The sequence below is a fragment of the Maniola jurtina genome, chromosome 22 (genome assembly GCF_905333055.1).
Source record: "Maniola jurtina chromosome 22, ilManJurt1.1, whole genome shotgun sequence".
In the NCBI taxonomy this organism is placed as follows: domain Eukaryota; kingdom Metazoa; phylum Arthropoda; class Insecta; order Lepidoptera; family Nymphalidae; genus Maniola; species Maniola jurtina.
In genome coordinates this window covers 5,574,023-5,593,631 of record NC_060050.1, presented here as the reverse complement: position 1 = coordinate 5,593,631, position 19,609 = coordinate 5,574,023, and the positions used below count along the sequence as shown (strand labels likewise).

The 19,609-nt window shown below is 34.8% G+C and overlaps 5 protein-coding genes across 6 annotated transcripts in view; 3 read left to right on the top strand and 2 right to left on the bottom strand.

The window, feature by feature from the left end:
- The first annotated feature begins 168 nt into the window (after nucleotides 1-168).
- Nucleotides 169-2,768, top strand: LOC123876661 (ubiquitin-conjugating enzyme E2-17 kDa). Its single transcript, XM_045922956.1, has 3 exons — nucleotides 169-475; nucleotides 840-1,125; nucleotides 2,432-2,768. The coding sequence occupies exons 1-3, from the start codon at nucleotides 432-434 to the stop codon at nucleotides 2,555-2,557; spliced, it is 456 nt and encodes a 151-aa protein (XP_045778912.1). The 5' UTR covers nucleotides 169-431; the 3' UTR covers nucleotides 2,558-2,768.
- A 722-nt stretch (nucleotides 2,769-3,490) lies between these two features.
- LOC123876660 (RNA exonuclease 1 homolog) lies at nucleotides 3,491-7,717 on the bottom strand. The gene has a single exon (XM_045922955.1). The coding sequence runs from the start codon at nucleotides 7,573-7,575 to the stop codon at nucleotides 4,252-4,254; it is 3,324 nt and encodes a 1,107-aa protein (XP_045778911.1). The 5' UTR covers nucleotides 7,576-7,717; the 3' UTR covers nucleotides 3,491-4,251.
- A 1,194-nt stretch (nucleotides 7,718-8,911) lies between these two features.
- LOC123876753 lies at nucleotides 8,912-9,865 on the top strand. Its single transcript, XM_045923100.1, has one exon. The coding sequence runs from the start codon at nucleotides 9,289-9,291 to the stop codon at nucleotides 9,748-9,750; it is 462 nt and encodes a 153-aa protein (XP_045779056.1). The 5' UTR covers nucleotides 8,912-9,288; the 3' UTR covers nucleotides 9,751-9,865.
- LOC123876754 (deoxyuridine 5'-triphosphate nucleotidohydrolase) lies at nucleotides 9,814-12,550 on the bottom strand. Its single transcript, XM_045923101.1, has 3 exons — nucleotides 12,240-12,550; nucleotides 10,690-10,826; nucleotides 9,814-10,078 (listed from the first exon to the last, which is right to left on the bottom strand). Exons 1-3 carry the CDS (start codon nucleotides 12,341-12,343, stop codon nucleotides 9,876-9,878), a joined length of 444 nt encoding a protein of 147 aa, XP_045779057.1. The 5' UTR covers nucleotides 12,344-12,550; the 3' UTR covers nucleotides 9,814-9,875.
- Nucleotides 12,551-16,283: 3,733 nt separating this feature from the next.
- Nucleotides 16,284-19,609, top strand: part of LOC123876888 (histone-lysine N-methyltransferase trithorax) — a 25,111-nt gene continuing 21,785 nt past the window's right edge. The window contains exon 1 of one of the 2 annotated variants that reach the window (XM_045923285.1): nucleotides 16,284-17,233. Coding sequence is in view for 1 of the 2 variants with exons in the window: in XM_045923284.1 (XP_045779240.1) it covers nucleotides 18,935-19,087 (153 nt within the window). In the remaining variant the exon portion in view is untranslated. Of the gene's footprint in view, nucleotides 17,234-18,120; nucleotides 19,088-19,609 lie in introns of those variants that run through there. The other variant, XM_045923284.1, reaches the window with a different exon arrangement.

Below are 19,609 nucleotides of genomic sequence, written 5' to 3'. Positions count from 1 at the left end.
TTCGATATAGCATCTTTGATCTTGGCATCGCTTCTTGGGCACTGATTTTTTTATTTTTTTTTTATTTTACGGCCCTGGATAACAGTTCTTTAAGGCCTTTGGGCACTGACATACTGACATTACCATAGAGTAGTGATCATTACGGATATCTCTTCGTTGAGTTTCATCACAGAGTACATAACATTATATTGAGTTTCATCTTTAGCGTAGTGACTAGTGAATAGGTCGTTTTTTTGCCAATTTCATGGTCATCCTAACAAACCTTTTATTGGTGGTGACGACGTCGTATTTTGCAAACAAAGAAATAAATGCAAGTTGACCTCACATGATAAAATTCATCAAGGAAGCAAATCTATGAGAGCCACAAGACTTATACCCTTTTGAGTAGGTAATTACCCATTCTCCGTGAAGTGAATTGATTGTGAAACAAAATGTCAACTCCTGCAAGAAGACGTCTGATGAGAGATTTCAAGCGGTACGTATTTTTTGGAAGTTAGGCAATTTGCACAGTTGGAAAAAGCCATTGAAACTGTGCTGATTCATCAAGTTACATCATAGTCGCCTTCATCGATTTCCATTCTGTTCCACATAATTCACGAACTACAAATCGATTTTTATATTTCCATGCAAGCGCTTAGCGCGCTGTAAATGGTTGTGGCCTACTATATTTATAACGTCATTCTTGTACTTATATTGAGTCACTAAATTCATTTATAAATAATACTAAGATAGTTCAATGGACCTATTCTCTAGCGTTTTTCAAATAATATCTACTTACCATATTCATTTGTAGAATTTAATGAACTGTATTCAAATTTCTCTTGTTTTTGAAATTCCAGCTTACAAGAGGACCCACCAACTGGTGTGTCTGGTGCTCCCACTGATAATAACATTATGATCTGGAATGCTGTGATATTTGGACCACATGATACTCCATTTGAGGATGGCACGTTCAAACTTACAATTGAATTCACAGAGGAATACCCCAACAAACCGCCTACAGTCAGATTTGTTTCTAAAATGTTTCACCCCAATGTATATGCTGATGGGGGCATTTGTTTAGACATATTACAAAACAGGTGGAGTCCTACATATGATGTGTCAGCCATTTTAACCTCAATACAGGTACACTTCTAAACATTTATACTATTTTAGAAATAATACACTGAGCAAAATGTGGAAATATCAGACATTATTATCACAAGGAAAACTTTTACCATGTGATGAATGGATAGTGATCACAACTCGCAACCTGAATACAACAGAGACAACAAAATAATCTTCTCTTCTCTATGGCTCTTTGTACTGCGACTTTTGCAAAGTAAATTATAGCTATCCATCAAAAAACTTTACAATTAAGTATTATATGATGCACCTGAGTTCCTCCACGTGACGAGGTTGTTAAAAGATCCTATGGGAACCTTTTCACTTTCCAGGACAAAACGTATCCTATGCCTGTCTCCAGCATGCAAGTTATCTCAATACCAAATTACCCACAGCTTCATCCACATCGATCAAGGGTTTCAGCTTTTTATGAATTCTATGGAAACTCTTTGATTTTCAAGGAAAAAATAGTCAATGCCCATCCCTGGAATGCAAGCTATTTCTGTATCAAATATCATCAAAATAGGTGAAATGCATAAGTTGTAAAAAGTGAGCATACAGACAGACACTCTCACTTCAGGACCTTAACATTTAATTTGTTAATTTACACCTACCAAAGTCATAAATTAAAAGGCTGTGTATCTATAACCCATGTTTGACCAGAATTTGGTTTAAAGTTTCCTGCATGGTAACTTAACACTGGATACCTTAACTGTGAAATTGTGCTAGGATGAAAATGCCTTATGTTTAAGTTTGCCCATGTACATATGTTAGTTACTTCACCATTTTGAAGCTGATAGCAGCAGTGTGCATCATGGGAACATAATCAGAACTAAATAAAGCGATGAGACATTTGTTAACATAAAAACCATGACACAGCGTCAATTTTAATTCCTAGTGTGCTCAATGGGGTGCTTTGAATTGGCACAAAAATAACACATTTTTATGGCACACATCTTCCAGTGTAAGTACACTGGAATAATATACAAGTGTATATTATACTAGCTGATACCTGCGACTTCGTTCGCGTGGATGTAGGTTTTTTAAAATTCCTGTGGGAACTCTTTGATTTTCCGGGATAAAAAGTAGCCTATGTGCTAATCCAGGGTATAATCTACCTCCATTCTAAATTTCAGCCCAATCCGTCCAGTAGTTTTGCGTGAAGGAGTAACAAACATACACACACACACACACACACATACAAACTTTCTTCTTTATAATATTATTGTGATCTATTTCACTGGTCTCTTCAAATTACATATCTGTCTTTTCATATAGATTCACCAGTTTTACTTGTGCTCATGTGTATTTGTATTTGTATTTTCAGTCATTGTTAAGTGACCCCAACCCGAACTCGCCAGCGAACTCTATGGCTGCACAACTTTATAAAGAAAATCGGCGGGAATATGAAAAACGTGTGAAAGCATGTGTGGAACAGTCTTTTATTGATTAGCAGGGAATAACAGAGTTGAAACATACATGTTCGGGAAGCTCTGCTGGTATTGGCTTACACCTATGCAAAGTCATTGGGGCATGTTTAAATTATTAATATTTAATCATAAACTGCATTACTGCCATTTAGCCTTTGGCAGTTAGATATAATACAGAAAGCAATTTTTAAAGAAAATAATGTCACCAGTAGAATAATATTATAATAATACTAACCAACATTAATGTGTAAACATCGAAAATTTAGGAATTTAAATTGCATTCAGTTATCATAGAATAGTAGTCAGCTCCGCTTTCAACATGTTATTATCAAATATCTGTTTATTTTTCTGTACAATTAACTTGTTATGTAACAACTGTTAGAAATAAATAGCACATTAATGCTAACTAATTTGAATTGTACTTTTTTTTGTAAAAAATATTTTAGTATTGCTTAGGAACATCTGCAATTTCCTTAGCGCCTTAAGCCTTGTGACTTCTTGCAATGTGTATATTGTTACCTATTGCCTTATTGAATGAAATGTTTACTCATTACTTATTCATTTTACACATCTTGCAAGTCACATCACAATGTTTTAGGGGTTAACTATACCAGCTGATAGCATAGAACTAGTATTACATACTCAAAATATTCATCTCATTTTCATTAGGGTGCCTGTCCACTAAGCGGAGCAAACTTATTTACTAGACTTATCTTATTATTTATAAATGACATAAAATTTATTAGGCCACAGAGATCTGTGTTATCATAGTCTCCTGAATAAATCTCTGTTTCAGTGGACAGGCACCCTTAGGCATGCTTCTATCGTTTATTTACCACTGCATCTTCAGAGTAAAATGTTTTTATTTATTTATCATATTTATGATTTATTTTGAACATTGATATATTTTTTGGTAATATGAGTAGTCTGTACTGTGATTGAAATTTAAAAAAAAATTAAAAATAATAATTTTTATTTAAATTTGCAATGAGCAATTTTATAATGTTTACTTTTATAAATACACTCTTGTTTATTGATATATTGTATTTTATTGCAAATTACACAAAAAAGATACACAGTTATTATATTACAAAAATATGTGAAATGGATGTCCCAATGAAGATAGACTGAAACTACTTTTACAGGTTGGTTTCAGGTTTCAACATTTACAAATAGGTGTGTGTATAATGTTTGTCTTCTAGTAAATATTATTTTTGGTTTTAAGATTTGTGTTTTAATTAACTTCATTCCTTTAAAATTATATTTAATTAACTTCATTCCTTATAAATTCTGGAAATTATTTACAAAGAGTAGGTAGGTAGTTCCTAGCTAGTATACCCAACTCCAATTATTCTTAAAGTTAAATAAATATGTGGCTCGGATACTACTAAGAATTTGACATTATATTGCAGACATTATATCATGAGAATAATGTTATTAGTACCTACACCAGTTTCTAATCAGTCTAATATTGAGTAAAGTTGAGTATGATAAGTATCAATCCATAGGGAAAATAATATATCATTTTTGTAACAAGAATACATTATTATAAATTTATTGCTATATATTAAAGCAATATATAAAACTCATTTACAATCTAAAATTACACAGTAAAAGGCATTAATAGGTATAATTCTAAATGTGATATTAAATAACAGACTTTAAAATACATTTAACTAATAATTTGAAGTGTTAATTTTTAATACATTTAAGCCTATCATCTTGTCTTCAGATCCTCTTTTACTTTATAAATTAGGAGTTCCATACAAACAGTAGCATCTTCTGCACTGTCATGGCCATCAACAGAATTTTGTATAATCTTCTTCAAATATTCTGATGACAGATTTCTTAATGCTCTCTTGTATGGCGGCCCCATTTTATGAGGATATAAGACACTTGTATCAATAACAGTATCATGAATGAGTTTCAGTGCTTTAAAATCAGATTCTAAACTATGACCTATTAATATAGTTTTACTATTAAACATAGTAAGCAGTGTTGCTTGCACATCTAGTAATGTGGTTTTCACTTCTGACATTTGTTCTTCAGTAATACCTGAATATCTAGTATTATAGTCAATTATAGGATGCAAAGGTTTAATAAGGGTCTCATAAACTACTTTACATGCTGAATTAATCACAGTGACTCTAGTCAAATCTAAACCTTGTGTTGTGTAACACATTTCGCAGTCTAATGAATAAACACCATAATCCTCCATGACACTGTCTGGAGGCAGTGTTTTGACGTATCCTTTCAAGTTTTCAAAATCTACATACTCGTACACATGACTTGAAGCTATACAACACCCATCCGATGAGCCATCTTGACTGCAGCATTGGTAACGAACCTCACCCCTAACTCTATATTTATTATTCGGATGATAAATACACTCCTCTTTAAAAGTTGGAAACCCTTTTTTATCCACAGTATAATTCTTTTTACATCTACAGCAAGTTCTTATATATCCCTTTGGAGGAGTTTGTTTGTTTTGTCCATAGATAATCGCCCTCCCTTTCACACCACTGCTATGAGGTCTGGGAAAACCATTTTCTTTGAGTTGATCCTCTGTTAGGATCCATTTTTTAATGTTATTATAAAACTTTGCACCTGTAAACTGTTGCGGGTCTTCAAAATTTCTTTTAATCTTACTCTCTATACTCCATGAGCCAACTACATTTGATTTGCCCGTTGCTCCTTGTGGCACTTTGCTTAGTGCTGCACAGTCACTTCCAGATTTCTTCACTCCATTACACTCGAGAACTTCTTTTTTAAGCCTGCTGATGGCAAGCACTGCTGAATTCTTATATATTTGCACAGTGGAACATTTTTTACTAGTAGCTAACTCTTCATGTTGTGCTCGCGCATAGGCATCAGTTGGCGATAGGTAAATTTTTAAACAATGATCAATCATCATATTCAAGTATGTAGATCTAATATTTGCTGCTATTTTTGAGCCAAGTGGCTCTAAAACACCAGGCCTGTCAATGAATTTTTCACTTGGCATGTGAGCAACTCTTTGAGTACCCTTCTTCACAGTTTGTGTAATTGTGCAACTAGAGGATGCATCATTTTTCTTTACAGTAATTGTACTAGGAGCTATGACCTTCTTTGCCGTCAGCATTGTTGAGGCATAAGGAACATGAGCAATGCGAATTTTGGAACTACTGGTACTGGGAGGTGGAGTGCAAAAAACAGGCTTAGTGGAATCAGGTTTTGAAACTAAATTTGTAGAGTTATTACTTTCAGAAGTACTTTTCAAAGCATGGAATTCACGTACTTTAGCTAATCTTTCAGCCATAGCTTGCGCAGCACTTACTTTAAAATCTGGTTTTATGGGTGCTTTAGGTAATATTTTAATGTTCTTATCAATTGTCCTAGATATTCTCTTTTTCGTAGGTAAATATTCTTCAACATCAGGCCCAGTTTCTAATTTTTCAGGGCATTCTTCAATGTTTTGTGATTTCTCAGTTGGAACATACTCCTCAAATATTTTTTTACATTGCAGTGCAATAGATTCCTCATCTGACTCTGATAATTCATTTAACTCATCTTCTAAATTGTCCTCATAGGTATGATTGTCATCATCAGATATAATTTTTGATGCACTTCTTTTATGTTTTTCCTTATGTTTATCTTTTGTTTCTTTGGACCTTTTATGAGACTTAGAATGTCGGCTATCTTTATATTTATCAGTATCATTGGTCTGTTTTGAATGTTTTGATGAATTGCTTTTAGAGTGTTTGGAACTAGTGTGTGATTTTTCCTCTGATTTGGTTGTCTTTTCGTGCTTGTTTTTATCTTTGCTAGAATTTTTGTCACTACTCTTTCTATCAGACGATTTTCTATCTTTTTTATCTTTATCTTTAGATTTTTCTTTTCTTTCTGTTAATTTATCATTAGATTTTTCTTTTCTTTCTATTGACTTATCACAAGATTTTTCTTTTCTTTCTACGGACTTATCATTAGATTTTGGTTTTCTTTCTGTGGGCTTATTACTAGATTTTTCTGTTCGTTCTGTTAACTCATCATTTGATTTCTTGTCCATTGTCCTCGATGACCTCTCTTTTTCAGATTTGCTTATATCAGACTTAACAGATACATTGGTGTTCTTAGTAGATTTTTGATTTTGTAGTTTATCAGTAGATTCCTTGCCAATGATGTTTTGAGAAATACCTTTGACTTCCTTTTCTGCTTTTTCTTCATCTAAAATTTGGTCTAATATATCAAATTCTGCTCCTAAATCATCTAAGCCATTTAGATCACTCGAAAGCTTTCTTTTTTTGATATCTGGTTCATCTTCATCACTGGAGAAGCAAGGAACCAATGACCTAGGTGTTGGCTGATATGTTACAGATGAAGGTATACTTTTGACCTTTGCTGGTTTATATTCTAATATTTTTTTCTTGCTTACAGCTTTGTCTGAGGGAACGTAATTAACTGCAGAGTTTTGGGTCTCCTTAGGCTTGTATTCTGGAATTGTCTTCTCTGAACCTGGTAAATATTTCTCACCAGACTCTATTGCCCCTTTAGGAGTGTAGGGATCAAGCTGAGCAGTTTCGGAACCTGGATTATACTGTGCAGGCGGCAAATATGTAAAGAGCTTAGAACCATTTGTGTCTACAGGTCTTTTGATGGGTATACTGGCTGGTTTTCTAGGTGTGTACGGCACTGGTATATGTCTTCTTTTTTGTTCAATACTGTCATCAGTGTTTTCGGAATCTGTATTATTTATTTTGTTAAGTTCAGCTATCGGAGTTGGGTTGTACGTAACTTTAGATGGAACGGGCTGTCCAGAGTTTTTTTCTGAGTCGGAAACATTTTGCGAGGGTGTAGAAGTACCTGTCTCCGTTTGTTGCAAAACCTTTTGTACCGCTGCCGATACTAACTTCTGCAGCATCGCTCCACTGCCCATCCCATCATCGTTACCGATATTTTGTGGTTCTTTCTTAACATGACGAAAATGACAATAGGGCCGCTCGCATAGACCACTGTCGTAGAAGGGACAGTTGATTCCTTTAAAATAGCCTGTCGAAGGCAGCATCGTAAAAACGTCTTACTTCATTCATTAAAACTATGTACTAAGTAAATAATAATCACAAATAAAAACAATTATTTTTGATTATTTCACTACAGCAGCAGGCATTAGCCACAGAAAACGAATTCCTGGATTATTTTGACATTTTATTTTACTAAGCAGTAAGCAGTGTTGCCAGAGTCCTATTCATAGAGTAGGATGTATGGTCCTATTGATGATTTGGATTTGGACTATTCATGGTCCTTTGGCCCTTTGACCCACTCTTTGTCCTTTGGTTTTATTACACAGAGTACTTTTCACAGTAAACAAGAAAATTATGTGCATCCAAAGGTCAGCCGTAAATAAATTAGTAAAAAAGAGTCTGTTACGTTTTGGGAAATAGAGGAATCTTAGCGGAAATGGAAATATTTGGCTGAATTTATGGTGTTCATGCTGAAACCTTTTTGAAACACGAATCAAAGCATTGCAACCAATTGCAACCTTAAAGATATAATACGTTCATGATTGCAACCGTGATCGTGACATAGTAAGTATAGATCGGGACTTCGTCTGTGATGGCGTTTGCTGGCGCGCGTGCTGTTCTTGTTTGGAGTGTTTTTTTGTTAAGAGTGGCTGGTTTTTGTGTTAGTTGGTGTTTTTTGGTGGTGGAACTGACTGGGAAGCGCTCTAAAGGGGCGCCGCGCGTATGTCGGCGGGCGCCGGCGCAGACGGAGTCCATACTTACTATAAATTCAATAACTTGAAAATATCACAAACTTGACATTGGCTAATCAGAGTAAAGCCAGATTTAAAGAAAAAAAAAAAAAGTATAGATCGTTTCAACGAATAGTTCCTATGGCGTTATGTTGGCCCCCTTATCTGTCCAAGTCATTGGCACCATATTTGCATAAGAAGACGCAGATTTTGTTTATTTTCATTTGATTTTCCTGAATAAATGAAATGAAAATAAAATCTGCGTCTTCTCATGCCAATATAGTGCCAATGACCACCCAACAGACAGGGGAGCCAACATAACGCCATAGGAACTATTCGATGAAACGATCTATACAAATACACATTTAATATTATGCTCATTATTATCAGATACATATTATGCTCGCACTTGGCCAGTTTTTCACAGATGTTTTTTTTCGGTCGGAGGCATGAAGAGAAGTAATAAGTTACTTGAAACAGATGCATCTTAACGCTATCCCACTTCAACTAAGTAATTAGAGCGAGAGATCGGACCCCAGTGAAGTGCGATCTCTCGCTCTCGCTCGGCAGTCGAAATGAGATAGCGATATACTCTAGTAGATGCACGTAGATGGTTCTGACTCTATGGTTCTGTCTGTTTATAGGTTCATGGTCCATACAAGGACCTTCGAAATTTAAATTATAATCAAATTACAACCTTATTGCTTTGAATTAAGCGTTCGTTTATATATTTATGATTCAAAATTCGCTAGGTATTTGAAAATCATGTCATGACTGTATCTATTGCAAAACTTATTTCACATATTACTACGATGGAAGAGGTAGAAAATACAATGAAGGCTGAATTATTCGGTTTATCAATATGGAGATATTTTTAAAACTTTTATACTTGTGTCCCATAACTTTTACGGGGTTGTCAAAACTTGTGACAGATCTATTTGATAAGATAGCCAGTGTTTTGGAATATTTATATCCCGATTTCGGCGTCTAATTCTTTTTCTTTTTTATTAATTAATTAAAAATAAAATGTTGCAAGAAGTTGCTAAAGATTATGCTGAGTATCTCAAGCTAGATCTAACCAGTGGATTTCAAACGATTCAAGATGTTATCGATAACATGATCACCAGACTCGAGGAATTGACAAGTGTTCTTCAAATGATCAAACTAAAAAACAGTGACTGCAGTAATGCCGTGACCGAAGATATTAGTCGCTATCGACATGAAGTTACAATACTTTCGAAGAAAATTATAACCTTATCGGATGTTGTGTTCAAGTTACAAACAAATGTGGAAGTCCTAGAAAAACGAGTGGAAAAAGCAGAAGCAGACTTTGGCGTGCAAGTTGATAATAAACTAAAAAACTTGCTGAAACCATTCCTTAAGAAAAAAGATGCTAACCCTGGAATCATACCACAAATAATTCCTCCAGATACAACTACTTTCTCTAGTGTATTAGATAATTTTGAAGGCAGTAATACAAATACCTAACATTTCAAAAGCATGTGGTGAGAACTTTATTTAATAGGTGACAGTACAAAAGCAAAAGAAATGTATTTTTAAGACATTTATTTTAATACAGCAATACACTTAAGAATACTTAACAGCAGTTTTTTTTATTGGGTTCCTGTAGAGCCAAAACCTCCATCTGCTCTCTTTGTGTCTGTAAGATTGGCAACCTCAACTAGTTCAGGGTAGTAAATTCTTTCACATATCAGCTGTGCAATTCGGTCTCCTTTCTTGATTATAAATTCTTGATCAGAATGGTTAAATATCACTACTCCAACATTACCGCGGTAATCTTCATCAATAACACCAGCTGTAATCATGAAATTAAAAAAAAAACTTGTTAAGATTTTTATTTGTTCAGCTTATTTTATTTCTATGCTGTTAATACATACCTACAGTTTATAGTTTGTTCAAACAATACAAACTGTGCCCACAAAACGCAAAAAAATTAAAAAAAAAATTCTGCCACTAGTGAAGCTATTAAATTTTGTAACAGAAAACAAACTTTCAAGGTTCAATTTTGAATGGAAACGTGAAGTATGGTAAAGTTCGGAAACCGGAGTATCTCCTAAAAATCCCAGAGTAAAATCTGTTCACCACAATTCCACCCAGCTGCCAGTCCTTCCCATGAAGGTGGGTAGCAAGCCAGCAAATGATACCAAGCTTATTATTATATTTTTTATTTACTCTCAAGGAAACCTCATTAATAAAATCCTCTTAATAATATCCATTTGTAAAACATCCACTTTGATGGAAAAGCAAAATAAAGAACCAAAATAGCAGTGCAAAAATCAGTCAGTTATTTTAAGTTTAACATAAAAAAAAAGTAAATCTGAAACTGCTTGATTTATTTAGTATCTATCTAAAACCACACATTCCTTGATTGCTTAAGCATTTTTAGTAGATAATGCATCTCTTTACCTCCAACATCGATGAAGTTTTTGACAGCCAGTCCAGATCTAGGAGCAACTCTGCCATAACATCCTGAAGGCAACTCTATTTGTAAGTCTGTCTTTACCAATTCCTTGCCGCGTGCAGAAACAGTATAGTCATAGGCACTAGAATCAGATCTTTTATAAATATATGAACTTTTACATGTTACTCATACTCATAATAATTTTGTTATGAAGCCTTTGCTTGGATGACTGTCTGACAATCTCTTATCAGAGGGGCATGGCTTAGTGTGATAACATAGCAATTTTAAACAACATTGACCCAAGTCAGTTACTGGATGGGTGACCCACTTTGGCTTTTTCATGTTCTCTGTGCCTCAGAGAGCATGCTAAGCTGTCAATCTCAGTTACTATCATTAACATCTGATTATAGCTGTAATACCTAAGAGTCAATCTCATTCTCTCAGTCTGAGAATCCACATTACTATCCTAAGAGAACTTCTATCATTATGTGACTAATAGAAAAGAGTCACAACTCTTAGCAATGAGAAATATGTTTATAAAGAAGCCAAACTCTTTGGCATAGGGTGATACTGAATAGTCTGACCCATGGGAGACTAGGTTCAATATAGTAGAATATTCAGTAGAATCTCACTAATCCTGCATTTAAATTGAGCAACACATCCAATAATCTGGTACCTACACGGAGCTACCAGCACATAAAGACTACAAGTTGCATAAAAACAGATCTCAATTAAGGATTATTTTAAAACTATGTAATTAGTTAATTGTGAGTTATGTTACAGTTATAAAAAATGTAAAAAACCGGAACACAAGAACATTGTGCAATAATGAAGTTTTATTTCATGAAATGATTTCATTTTATTTGTATTTGTGAAATGCTTTATTTTGTCAGCTAGTAAGTAACTAGCTGATGTCCGCGAATTCATTCCCGTGGATATAGATTTTTAAAAATCCAGTGGGAACTTATTGAATTCCTGGGATTATAAGTAGCCTGTGTTAATCCAGGGTATAATCTATCGTCATTCCAAATTTCAGCCAAATCCGTCCTGTAGTTTTTGCATGAAACAGTAACAAACATCCATCCATACATACTTACAAACTTTCACATTTATAATATTAGTAGGATTATGAATTTTTCTTATACAATCCAGTAATCTGAATGTTTCAATAATATGGCAACCTCTAGTTTTAAATAGTGCCGGATTAATGAGATTCTTCTATAATTTGTGATTGGCTCAGTTATGGTCTTGAGGGAGGCTTTGGCCATGGTCAGTAAACGCTACCGGTAAAGACGTGCCCACCCAGCAATTTAACGCTCCAGTATGATGCCGTGTAGAAACAGATAGTTATGAATTTATTATAGGCAACTGCCATATCTTCTACCATCTAGACTGCGACCGCATCATTAACCAGGTATGATCGTAGTTATGGGCTTTTTTCTTCTAGGCTGTTAAGGGTTTCTTTCTTCCTTCTGGGCAGTTGTGGGCTAACTTGTCAGAATAAAAAAGCTAAAATTCTTTATTTTTGATAGTGAGCCAACAAGAACATAGGTACCTTTTTAAATCGAATCCAGCTGCTTTTTCAGAGCCTTTTACAGGTGGGAAGGCATTTTCACTGAGGCGTGTGAATTTCAACACAGTTTGTACTTCAGAAGGCATGGTCTTAACCGTTGCGTTCAGATATTTTAGAAATTTGAAAACCAGGATTACGTAAATGAATATATGTATTGTCAAATATAAAAATAAGTTTAGCACTTCTATGTTAAACAGAGAAAAAGAAGTATTGCTTATTTTTGCTCGACGAAAGCGACCAAAAGTAAGTAGCAAGTAGGTAACTAAAAAATCACAAGTACAACATACGTCAAAATTTGGCGCGAACGGTGAATGTGATGGTCTCCTGTTTTTTTTTTTTAATTTATTTTCGGCCTTGAATTCAAGATCTTTAAAGCCTTTTTAACAAAATTGCTTAAGCTACGTATACACGCAGCGACTTGATGCCGATGATTTTTACCTATTATGTGTCCACACAATAGCGATCTAGCAGTGTTTATCTAGATCTAATTTTTAACATATTAATAATAATAAAAATAATTTCCTTCGGTGGCCCTTCGTGCTTTTGAGCGTTCGATCCAATATTAATATCATTCGTTACGTGAACACGGCACTTTAGCCTTTATTATTAGATCTATATGCGAATTATCCTTTTAATAACAGAGCCACAGAATACTGTAATGGAACATTGGGTTGGAACCAAGCTGGAACTGTTGTAAATTGAGTTTTTGTAGCAGGCCACGGCCACCATCCAACCCGTCAAAGACACCGATCTAGAAGTTGGCATGTCTATAGCATGCTTAAAACCATAAATCACATTTTTAACATTAACGACATTAACACTAACCTAACCACAGATGATAAAAAAAACTCAATTTCATTGTTGCCAACCTTCAGATAAAAACTAGATTTTTTTCTTTCCAAACTTTTACGATTTCGAAAAATTATTAAATAAATTATTGATCGTTTTAAATCTCTTCTTGTTTCCAATTAAAATCATGAAGTTACGTGAGTTAGGCCGAATTAAACTTGTACAAATTAAGTTTGTATTTATAATTATATAATTATTATTTTATTCCAAAAACTGAATAATACTCATCACATAGATGCATTGATATACATAACTAGGTACAGTCAAAGGCCGTAAGTTGCTTAGCAATAGCACCTTAATGATCATATTCGCATGGCACAGCTAAGCACATGCGTTAGGTGTGTGTGGCGTATTTATACAAAAAAAAGTCATAAGTGGGACAGGTTTTTGATGCAAGATTCGCGGAATTGCTAGTCGAATTCTGAGCCCGACCGTACCTATGAATGTACCTAGAACTAGATCAACTAGATGGTGCCCGCGAGTTTGTTATCCAGGAACAACTCTTATATTTTCCGATATAAATAGCTAAGACACACTTAGGTACTTACAACTATGCTAAAACCACTTCCGTTACTTAGTTGCGGCATAATTGAACGAGTACATAACCAACAAACATACACTTTGGCATTTACAGTATGTATTACTATTAGTAAAAAACACAGTTCAAACCTGTGGCTCAAAATACATCGTTCAAACCAAACACTCGATTTTTATAGGGTTCCTTAGGTACCTATGAAGACTTAGGTACTTAGTTATAATTTACTTAAAAATTAGGTAGGTATCTACCTTAAACTTACTAACTAACCCTAATTTTTCTAAAGTAGAACCATTCATATTTTTACATTTACGCGCTACAAACGAGAAGTACCTACCTATAAAACGCACGAAACCTCTTACTTTTCGTATAAAACTAAGAGTCTCGGTAGAAAATAGAAATGCAGAATGTTTAAATTATATGTAACTACGTCTACTTTGAATGAAAAATTTGCGAAGGGGAGGGAAATATAAATAATCTTTGAATATGGAAAAACGCCCAAGTGCTAAATTATTAGTTATAATAAGTACATCAATCTTTAAACTTACGAGTGTTATGAATTTAGCAATTGAGTTTTAGAAAAAAATTGTTATAAAATCGCTGGTAGGTTCAACGTGAAAATCATACACAATAATGCTTCGTATCATCGTTTATTTTTTACTAAACACTAAACATATTCAACAAATCTAAAAACATACAGTGCACATCAAACTTATACTCAAAGCATTTATTCAAAATAGGTAGAGTAAATACGAGTAAGTACCTACCATTGAACAATGTAATGGTGATAAATAAATAATTATGTTAACTTAAAATTAAAACCATGAGGGTTCCAAACGCACGGTCTGAGAAGAACCCACAGTAAACTCAGCCGTGTATTCTTTTTAAATTCCAATTCTTTTGAATTTTTTATTCAATTGGACTTTTACAAGTACTTTTGAATCGTCGAAGAGCATCTACCACTGGTTGCTCTTTTCAAAGATTTGATATAGGTATTATGCCATGTACAAAAGTAATCGAAGCCCCGCGGAACATGCTGCAGGTCAAATCCACGCTCTTTTATCATTTACATAATCTTTGATTGTATAATATTATGCTTTTCTCAGGAGCATAGTTTTAATAGGTTTTTTAAACTAAATAGGTATTACATATGTAGGTAGGCTTGACGTTAAGCACGTAGATTTTTGCTTGAATCAAGCATTTAGTTACGTACTTGACGGTGATAGATGCCTTTTTAACCCCCGACCCAAAAAGAGGGGTGTTATAAGTTTGACGTGTGTATCTGTGTATCTGTGTATCTGTCTGTGGCATCGTAGCGCCTAAACGAATGAACCGATTTTAATTTAGTTTTTTTTGTTTGAAAGGTGGCTTGATCGAGAGTGTTCTTAGCTATAATCAAAAAAAATTGGTTCAGCCGTTTAAGAGTTATCAGCTCTTTTCTAGTTTTCTTGTAGAAAAGAAGGTTAGATAACCGTTAGGTTCATAATATTATGTCAATAGACAAATGTCAAGCTGTCAAGATGGACGTTGCCTAAATACATAATTATTTATTTGAAAATGATGTTTTGGAAAACTCAGATACTTTGGATCGTCGGGGGTGTTATAAATTTTTAATTTACACTTGTTATATTTTTGCTTGACGTGACGTTCCGACAGTGTTCGAGAAAAGAGAAAAGTACTGTTTTCTGGTTTAAGCCTTGACGAACTAGTGGTCTGTGCGAACTAATCAAGCTGCTTGATTAATGATCAAGTAAAACAAAACTAACTACGTGCTTGACGTCAAGCCGCTTGCCGTTTCGGAACCCTTTTAATGATTCAAGTCAAAATTTTTCTACTGATGGGCTGGTCCCGTATACCGTTGACCGTTTAATTATAATCTGTTTCGACTCTTCAATCCGATCCGCTCTAACTTCGGACCCGGTTTTTGCCTGCCGGTTAGACCTCGGAAAAGATTGAAGAAGAGACTCCGGCTCTCTAAACCCTTCACTAGGGTCCGCGCTCGGTATAATCCAAGTAACTAAGTCGACTGTATGAACAAAGAACACTAAATAAACGGGGTGTTAATTTGACTTCGAGTTTGTTTCTCTGCCGCCGAGACACCCCGTCATAACATACAACCAATCCGGCTCCCAACTTTGATTGTCAACAACCGTTGACAATCAAAGTTGGGAGCCGGATTGGTTGTACCTTTGTAATCACGGAGCATCAAACTTGTTGTTGACATCTGAAAACTATGATTACTACTGCTACTACTAGATACTTCTACTCTCTACTAAGCTTTATGTGAAACAGTTTCGATAGCTCAACAGACAATGGTAGGTAAGTAGGCAATAGGCATATAGCAGATGGAAACTTAAAAAGACGCAGACTGAACTAAATTGTCATATAGGTAGGAAGTTAGGTACCCCAAGATTGGCACAGCAATGGTTATTTTTATATGTTTAGTAAGCATATTTTACATATACTATTATATTTGAACACTTGAAAAGAGCAACCGCCGAGTTTCTTGCTAGTTCTTCTCGGTAGGAACGCCATTCCGAACCAGTGGTAGATTATTTTGACGATTCAAAAGCACTTATAAAAGTTTAATTGAATAAGAATAATTTAAATTTGCATTTGAATTAGTTTATTTTGGTGTTTATGCATCAAAATATTTCTGTTAAAACTGCAACAGGTTCTTAAATATTAATAAAATCGATGGAATTTCTGACTAAACTTTATTTTTTCTTTCAAAGTTGAACGAACTAACGACCTATACCTAATGTGATACTCTTTTATTTTATTAAATCTTACAGTTGGCCGTTTAAACATTCATGTTTATCAAAGTTATGACTCAAGAGTTAGGTACGAATCATTAATTTTTTTTACCTATTCTAGCATGCGTCCCAAATAACACAAAAAATTTCTACCTGCTCTCTGCGGGTCTGGCTTACATTTGGACACAATACGGATAGCAAGCGGCTGATCTACAGCGATTATCCACCTTCCTAAAATCGGTCTCAGTGAAAAATGTCCACAGACGGAGGGAGTCGCGTCGATCAATATTTTGTTAAGAGCTACACGGAAGTTAACATCGAAATTCGAGACCGCTTAAATTTAAAAAACGGCCCCAAACGCAATGAAAGTGCAAACTTACTCTATCGATTTATTACGTCTAATCGGATTGTAAATCTTAGCACGGTAGGAATAACTTTAGTAAATTACTGTGATTCATCCGGGTGAGCCCCCAGAAGGGGAGTTTGTCCATTTTTATATTTACACCGTGTCCCTTGCGGCATGCGCGCCGCCTCGCCAGTCTCGCTACTACAGTTTCACGCACCAACACCAGTGCACCCGAAACTGATGTAAATATTACTCTTACTACAATATTTACACACGAATTGTTGTTTACTAAATACAGACAAATTTAGTTTACCGAGTGTTAGTGTATGGAGTGAAAAAGTTTTGTGTTTAAAGTGAAAATCGGTTGAAATATTCGCCGAGAACAGTTTCGCTTCGATCGGAAACAAATCTGACCGAGGACATGCTAGTTCTGTGTATTTCAGGAAGCGTTTCAGCAAGAAACTTTATGTTCTCGTAACTCACGCTAGAGGTCAGTATTGAATTAAAACAGAGGTTTTAAAGCGTTAATTGCCGCTTTTTTCCGAAAATTTCGATTAGCTTGTATATACGTAGCTATATGGCATTGGTTAGGGTTAAAGTACCGATGCTCTTCCCTTTGCATCCCTTCTCCGCCCTTTACGCATGATCGACCGGTAGAGTTTAGGGGTACATTTATAAGTAGGGTGCGGGTAGCTCTATACATACATTATACCTACACGTTTAGGGACGCGAATATATTAGACACTAGCGTTGAACTGATTTTATATTGTATTGTAATAGCAACTTGCAGGCGCACTAAAGTATCTAATATTATTATTTCAGTTTCATATTTTACATCAGGACAAATTAGGTAGGTAGGAATATGTATAGAGTAGTTACTTAAGTATGATACTGTTATTTCTGTTAATAGATAATTAAATTACTACATGAAATAAGAAACTAAATAAAGCAAAATAATAATTATCATCATTGTATTGAATATAATTATTGTATTGAAAATTTATCTTGTATTTATTGTGTTCATTTTATATTTTGATAGGTATTTATATGGATAGCTACCTACTCTATTATGATTTATGACCTTGCAAAATAAATAAATTTTTTGAGATAAGTAAATAAATGAAAAAACGTAGGTACCGATTCATGAACTCTACATTTCGTAAAAAAGAATTTAATGTGGTAGGTAGGTACCTACCACCTATTTCAATAATTTATTTATATATTTATCAAAAGCCTTAAATAGTTGAAAGTATTACATTTAGATACTGAGAAGACTCAGTAAATACATAAACATTAAAATCACTTATCAAGAAAACACTATATTACCTACTAAACATGAAATGATCGAGTTAATTGAAATAAAACCCTAAAAGCTTACATAAAATTTATAACTGCTCCAAAAACATGTCAATTTAAATGCTACGGATAGCGATTCGGTATAATCACATCAATCATAAAATAATGACCGTGGAGCACTGAGCAGTCGCGCAGATTGATGAAAACATTACATTTTTATTGATAAAAAACGGCGAAGAGTGAGTGAAGTGGCGCGTCTATGCAGATAGTTACCATATAGAGCAAGACGTAGCGAACGACATCGGACATGTTTGTTTTCATACCGGTCCGAATTAACGTCGCGATTGGTTCAAAATCCATAACTGGCCTCTGGGAGCCAGGTGTCGTTCACACCGCGGCCTCGCGCGCCTCGTCTCGTTAATCACTCGTGTTCGCTATTGTTATAGCGCGTCGTACAGCCATCTTTGTCAAATTACAAGCGATTCATTTCAATAATTCGGTTGTGCTATCAAATGGAACAAAACGCAGATACTATTACCGATGCGTCGTGCGATAGAATCGAGTGCATTACTACATTCTCTTTTGTTTTATCGTTGACGCTACGCTGAATGGAAGCATTACGACGGCGTTAACGATCAGTCTACCATTAAAATGATGGATGATGTCGTCCTTTGCAAAAACTGTGTAAAGTGTTCGTTTCAATAAACAATGTGAAGGGTGCTATTTGTATTTATGTTTGACTGTGTATATGAAGAGAACTGCGTCGTAATTTGTCGTACACATTGCATAAATGAGTGGAATGGCGTTGCGGAGCGCGCGGGCCCGAGCATGCGCGCCAGTTTCCTTGCGACCGCTGGGAACACACTGAGTGTCCTTCGTTTACGTGCATATCAAAATGGGAAGGTCTAGGTTCCCCGGTAAACCCCTCAAATTCCAGAACAGAAAACGTATCAGTGTCCTATCGGGGGCCGTCTACCATGAAACTACTCCTGAGAACCATTCCGCAAGCCGTAGCTCGGCCACCAATGATTTTGTTGGGGAGAAAGAGGTAAAGCGCATTTTCAAAACGTTGTTAGATCAAGAATGTTATATAAAATACTGATGTTTTCGAAGATATGTTACTGTTGTGTTTACGTAATAACTATAAAGCGCTCCTCAAACGCCAAGAGTACTGTAGAGCGCCAATACGAAAGCGTATTTTGACATTCAACCTTCTGTACAATATGTGTTGTCAACAAAGGCATCTAAACTCACCACATAAAGGAATGGCTGAACATACTATTAAAACGGATTACAATATTGGCTTTAAAGAAACATCTAATATAACCTAAATTTTCACGCACAAACTACAAAGTGTAGAGTTCTATTCTATTCATCATTTTACAAAAATAGTGTTTTGATTTTTCATACTATATTAATAACTTTCAAATAGTTTTTCTAGAAAAAATACGCAGAAATACTTTATAAAATGGTTTTCTTCTATGCTTGATTGAATTACATGTAAACAAAGAAATACCAAATTCATGTAGACATCTTGTAGAGCTGTTTGTTTTTTAAATAAGATTATTTT